This window comes from Medicago sativa, chromosome 2 (assembly GCF_051527215.1).
Source record: "Medicago sativa cultivar Bolivia chromosome 2, Bolivia_mono, whole genome shotgun sequence".
NCBI lineage: Eukaryota > Viridiplantae > Streptophyta > Magnoliopsida > Fabales > Fabaceae > Medicago > Medicago sativa.
Window position 1 is genome coordinate 4,762,955 of NC_140750.1, and position 6,154 is coordinate 4,769,108.

The following is a 6,154-nucleotide window of genomic DNA, read 5'->3' on the forward strand; positions in this document are numbered from 1 at the left end:
CGGAGGAAGTATATGATACAAGTTAACAAAATCCTTTAAAATATTTGGTTAATTTTTAATTTAAGTGGTAAACCATCGATCTATACATAAAGGCTCTCCTTTATGTGTAAGTTTTTTTTTTCTTCTACTTTACACGGACCAATGTAAACATCATCATGTAACATATTTGGTTAACTTTTAATTTATGTGGTTAATCATCAATCTATACATAAATGCTCTCCATTACGTGTGTGTTTGTGTAAATTCATTCTCCATTTAGCTAATCATTATGTCTTTTAATTTTTCGAATGTGAAATGGAATTAGAAGCACTAGTTAGGCATATAATCATACAACAGTTAGTGCAATCATGAATATACACTCAAGACATTAGGACATGAAGAAAATATAATCATCACATTCTTCCATTCATTCTATTAATTTGAGACTAACACGAACACCAATGATCCTAAGTTTCTCAAGAGGCCTAAAGTTTCTATATGTATATGTTTCTTTACAAAATACATGCAGGAACTTGATCCACGTTTATCACACGTGCACCATAGGAAGTAAAAAAAAAAAAAACGTATAGCTATGACAACAGTCCTACCTTATTTTTTGGTAAAAGACAATAATCCAACCTTAACTTACATGTACAACAAAAAAATAATAAAAAAATACCTAATATGATGTAAATATACTCTCCAGCACACTATAGTATACTGTTAATTTTTTTTACACAATTTTGTTTCTGTTGTAATTTTGTAAATATATATGAACCTAAACTATGTACGGTTAACTTAACTAGCATCATGGTTAATCATATCCATGTAATGATTTAAGGATTCTTGTCTTTGCAACCTCATTTGTTGGTTGAACTTACGTATAAAAGCTTCAACGCGTTTGTTCAACTCGTCTTGACTCAACGACGGTTCTTTTCTCAGCTTCCATGTCTTGTTGTTGAAGTTGAAATCGTTTACACTGACGGTGGTAGAATCTTCTGGTTGATGTGGGCCATCATCATAACGGTTTTGCCACGTGTCAGACTTCTTCATGTGTCTACTTAACGGAATTGACCGACCCTCTGTTATTGCCTTCCACGTGTTTTCTAACGTCTCGTGCCGTTTTTGTTTCACCACCTTCAACGATTTCCCACCTATATAAGAACAAAGAAAACACCATGCAGTTAACAAACAAAACGACAACATTCTTTTATAATTCATATATAAGTTATTAACTATAGTAAAAAAAAAAAAAAACTATAGTCTACCATTATCCCTATTTTAAAAACCAAACAATTTAATTAATCGATGGAACAATCAAACTTTACTTACATTTCGACCAGCGGCGAAGCTCGCGAAAAATTTATGCAGGGGCCAACTATAAAGAAGAATTTTTTTTGAAAACAGACGTATTAAATTTAAGGATAAAATATATTTTTAGTCCCATAAATTATAATTTTTATTGTTGAAAAGGTTTCTCTATTGTTGTTATTGAGACCGAAAGTATCAAACCAATACAAATAAATCTATAAATTTTGTAGTAGTTTTTTTACTTTATTATTTATGCTAACTTTTGCAACTAAACTTGTTTGGGGTAGCTCAATATTTTTTATTTGGGGTAGCAAGATATAAATACATACCGACTAATTCAAGAATAATATTTTTTTTGGGGTAGCCAAGGCTACCCCTCCCATATGAAGGGCTACGCCCCTGATTTCGACTGAATACCATTGATTGTGATTCAGCGATGGGTCAAACTAGTGTAATTTTTTTAACATAAATTAAAGATTTAATTTTGTTCATAATGATTTTTTCAAACGAAATTTAATCATTAAGGTGAAATTAAGACATGAGATTTTTTCAAGGGTATAAATTGCTCAAAAAGAAAATTGGTTTTGTTTTTTTAAGAAATGAGTTGGTGTTTGGTGTAATAAGTCAAAATGAAATGAAAAAATGATATACCTTCTGGACCGAATTTAAGAGGTTTCCGGTGAGTGAACCTAGTAGAAAGGAGAGGTTTATCAACGGGCGAGTCCATCCTCTTCAGCGGAAAAATTCCAACGTCAATTTGTTTGGTCTCTTCTTCTTCTTCTTCTTTTGGCGGTGATTGCAAAATCCCAAGGTCGATTTGTTTAATATCTTCTTCTTGTTCTTCTGTTTTGGGAGGTGGTGAATTGTTAACAAGGACGGTGTTGGCGACGAAAACAGGAGGAGGAGTGGGGTCCACAATTGGGTGGGTGGGTTGAGTTTGAGAGTGGTGAAATCTGGAGGAAGCAACGATGGAGATGATGATGGTATTGACAGTGATGAAGAGGTATGGAGGAGTGAAGCATAAGAGGAAGAAGTTCCATAGGAGAGTGAGGTGAGTGGTGGCTGATGGAAGAGATGATTTCAATCCCAACGCCGTGAAAATAACGGCGGAGGAAATAAGAAGAAGTTTGAGAGAAAGCATAATAATTGTGTTTGTGTTTGTGTTTGTGTTGTTGAGTTTGAAGAGGCCGAAGAGTAATTGTGTAGCACAGTGATGAATGAATGATGGTTGGTTGGACTTGGAATGGATAGAAACAAAATTTATAGAGAGGGAGTGTAGGGACAAGACAAGAGTCTCAGTCTTCATTCAATGTCAGCCATTGGATTGCGCGTGGGACCCACTTCTTCTCTTAACTACATGCTGAGCTGAGCTGAGGTGGTCACTGCAAAAATATATGGTTGGTCACCACTCACCTCTAGTATAGTATGTGAAGTTCAGATATTAGTTCTTATATCTATAATTAAGAATTCGAACATTATTATATAAAAGAAGATATCTATATGACATATCAAAGAAAGATTTAAGAACATAATAAATAATCAATTCCGTGAATACAATGCTATCGATTCACCACATTTGAAGATTGCATTTCGTTCCCTCTTTCATGTATGGCGTAAAGCCTTAAACATTTCTGACCTAACAAAATCGGACATGGATGACATTATAATTATAATTGAGAAATGATATTTGTACAATTATTTTTTTTTTTTTACAGTCAAAAAACTTCATTCATTCAAAGGCAAAAAATAATACAATCGATTAAGAGTTGGGACATTCCCCACACCCATAAATTGAGATTAGACCTAACAATCAAGATAGTAGGATACATCCTAACGATACATCTATAAAGTTCAGAAAACAAAAGGGAAACAATACTCCAAAAACAATACCCTAACAACCAGACTAATTTCTTCCACCTATGGTCCAAGATCACCAAACTTTTGAGATCCATAGTCTTTGATGTCATCCAACTCCGGAAAAAAGATTGTGTTGTTGTTCGCGCATATTGACTATAATTGGTCTCTGTGATAACCAATACTACCATACGTTGAAAAGTCCTATGTGAGGCTGAGAGGATGTTGAGTTTGCTGATTGTCGCCATGAATTCCTTACTCATAACAAAATACCGATAAGACGAATCCTTCACTAGCATTTCAACAAACACATGGCATGCAAACTTGAAATAAACCAACAATAACAAAAAGCAAACAAAACAGTAAATAAAATAAGAGAGAATCAAATACATGGAGCCAAACCACACTCTCAAACGGGAAGATAACAGAGAAACCCAAATAAAACTTTTCCATGGTGGCTTTCGAGGGGGCCGTCTCGGGATCAAATCACTGGTTAATTTGTGACTTGGGGGAGGTTTAGGAAGTGGCCGGACAGCTAGCGATGAAATTGATACCCATCCTGTAGCTTGATATATGCTTGTTGGAGGGACTTTATGGGACTTGTTCCAGCAGAAGTGATGAGATACAATGACAGAAGGGTAAAGGGTCGTGGTGGTTTTCTGTGAAAAATTAAAGAGGAGCTTTGTCATGAAAAAGGATGAAAAGGGACGGAAAACTTCTCATAGAGGAGAGACAAAATATAACTTCCCACAAGGAGAGACTTAAATAATAAACATCTCACAAGGAGAGAATAAGAGAGGATACTTCTCACAAGGAGAGATTAAACAAAGACACTGACTTGGAGCAGCTAGATCATCAGTTGAAATTGATTTATGAGTTGTGTTGTTGAATCGATTTGTTATGGAGGAATCGCGATTCTGAACCCTGGAGAAAGAATCAGCGATCGTAGAAATCGCTTCTTGCTGTAGAAGGAGAAAGCAACTTTAGATCGTAAATAGCTTTTGATTTGTTATCGTGAGCTACTCAATCGCAAATCGCTTTTACCATAACCTTCCCGCAAATCGCAAATCGCTTTTTAGCAAATCGCAAATCCATTTGTACAATTATTTTGTAATAACTTTTGAACGAATTTTCTTTGTTTTTTTTTTCTCTCTATTGTTTTTAACCAATAAAAAGAAGAAAAAAAATAAGATTGTCACAAAAATTATCATCAAATAATTATACAAATTGCATTGCTCTTGTAAATTGAATGCAAAATAAGATCAGCGGAAGGAATAACATTGACTTTTGGTGAGGCAACAAGGCTTAGACACGTGGATATATTAAACTATAGCCATTAATATATGTTTGTTATGTACATGGCACTCAATATCATATTCTTATACTAACTATCTTAATCATGGGTGACATGTGGACCATCGATCTTTATAACAACATCACGTAAAAGAAATTAAAAAGAATCCTAACATGAACTTTTTAGTCTAGATACTAGAAAGAAAAGTATATATATAGTATATACTACTAGTAAAGTGCATGAATTACCAAATCTTAGCAAAGAAGATAAAGATAATACTGTACATACAATTATATTTAAGGTTAATTGTGCATAATATATCTACCCGAAAAGGACATTTTAACTGGTTGATAATGAGAGGCCAAAAATAAAATACAAGTTCTTTATATTTGGACTTTTCAAACCGTAATTTTAGGAGTTTCTGGATGAAGTATAAACACCACAAGAAGATCCGTTTGGATACCCACTTGTAAAGACACATATCTTAACTATACCATCTGGTCTTTCTAGCTAAGAGATAAAATTGTCGGTTCAATAAAAAACAAAAAGCTATTACAAACAAACTTAGAGTTTTATTAATTTTATCTATAACATTGTCTTGTCTTGTTGTTCTAGAGGACGTAATCGACTTGCAATTGCATGAAAAAGTCGAGACAAAAATTGAAGTGTGAACGGAGGAAATTAGCTCTTCTGGCAAGGAATAGGAAACTTTCAATAATAAGATCTTTGATATTCCAAATATTATAAATGTGATTTCATTTTCATATTTGAAACGATAATACACTTTTATGTAATATTAAAAAAAATATGTGACACTCATATTTTTGGTAATATTCATTTGTCGAATTTTCCTAAAATATATGAGAAGCGGAATTGATATTTAGTATCATACATCTGTCTTTAAATATAAGACATTTTTCCCCTAAAAAAAATATAAGACATTTTTTTAAAAAGTATTTATGTCCTTTTTATAACACTTTTTTTTTTTTTTTTTTAAATTTTCAACTCTACTATTTATTTTCTTATCAACTTACACCTGATCAAGGTTAAACTAGTAAAATAATATCAATATATAAGCATTGTCATAACATTCTTATTTCAATAGTTAAATGAATAACAATCTTTGTTTTTGTTTTGTTTTGTTTTGAAGAAGCTAAAATAGCCTACCTAAATCGGCACCGAAAATAATCAAACATGAAACATTGAGGATGAACAAACTCCAAAGTCTCAAGTCAACATCATCAAACCAACTTTAACAATAATCTTTGTTAGAACAATACACAAAAAAAGATTGATATATTGCTTCTTGATAAAAGTATCTTATCTTAAATTACTAATACTAGTTTATATGATGCTTTGTTTATTTCATTTTTTTTTCGTTATTGTATATTGCGGTCTCAAATATAAGCCAAAAAATCAAACAAAATCGATATATCATACCCAAATTTTTAATTAAATACATCAATTTTGTTTGACTTTTTATCTGTTCATATTTGTGATAAAAGTAACACCAATTTTTGTTTAAAAAAGATAAAGAAGATCTTACAAGTATTTGGTGGAAGATAGGTGAAATTCCAACTGTTATGTGTCGGCAATCAACCAACTCACTTTCAATTAATCGTATCCTTTGAATGCTTGACTTTTCGAAGTTCTAATCTAATTAACTTTAGTACACAATTAGGTTATGATATAACTATATACAAGAGTGTCACTTCT

The 6,154-nt window shown here is 32.4% G+C and overlaps 1 protein-coding gene across 1 annotated transcript; it reads right to left on the reverse strand.

The window, feature by feature from the left end:
- Window positions 1–375: 375 nt before the first annotated feature.
- On the reverse strand, window positions 376–2,524 carry LOC146943823 (uncharacterized). The gene is made up of 2 exons (XM_085742091.1): window positions 1,942–2,524; window positions 376–1,133 (listed from the first exon to the last, which is right to left on the reverse strand). Exons 1-2 carry the CDS (start codon window positions 2,429–2,431, stop codon window positions 778–780), a joined length of 846 nt encoding a protein of 281 aa, XP_085598217.1. The 5' UTR covers window positions 2,432–2,524; the 3' UTR covers window positions 376–777.
- Window positions 2,525–6,154: the final 3,630 nt, after the last annotated feature.

Coding starts and splice junctions, on each gene's coding strand:
- LOC146943823 (XM_085742091.1), bottom strand. CDS start 2,431: ATGCTTTCTCTCAAACTTCTTCTTATTTCCTCCGCCGTTATTTTCACG. Junction 1,134..1,941: donor TCTTAAATTCGGTCCAGAAG/GTATATCATTTT, acceptor GTTCTTATATAG/GTGGGAAATCGTTGAAGGTG.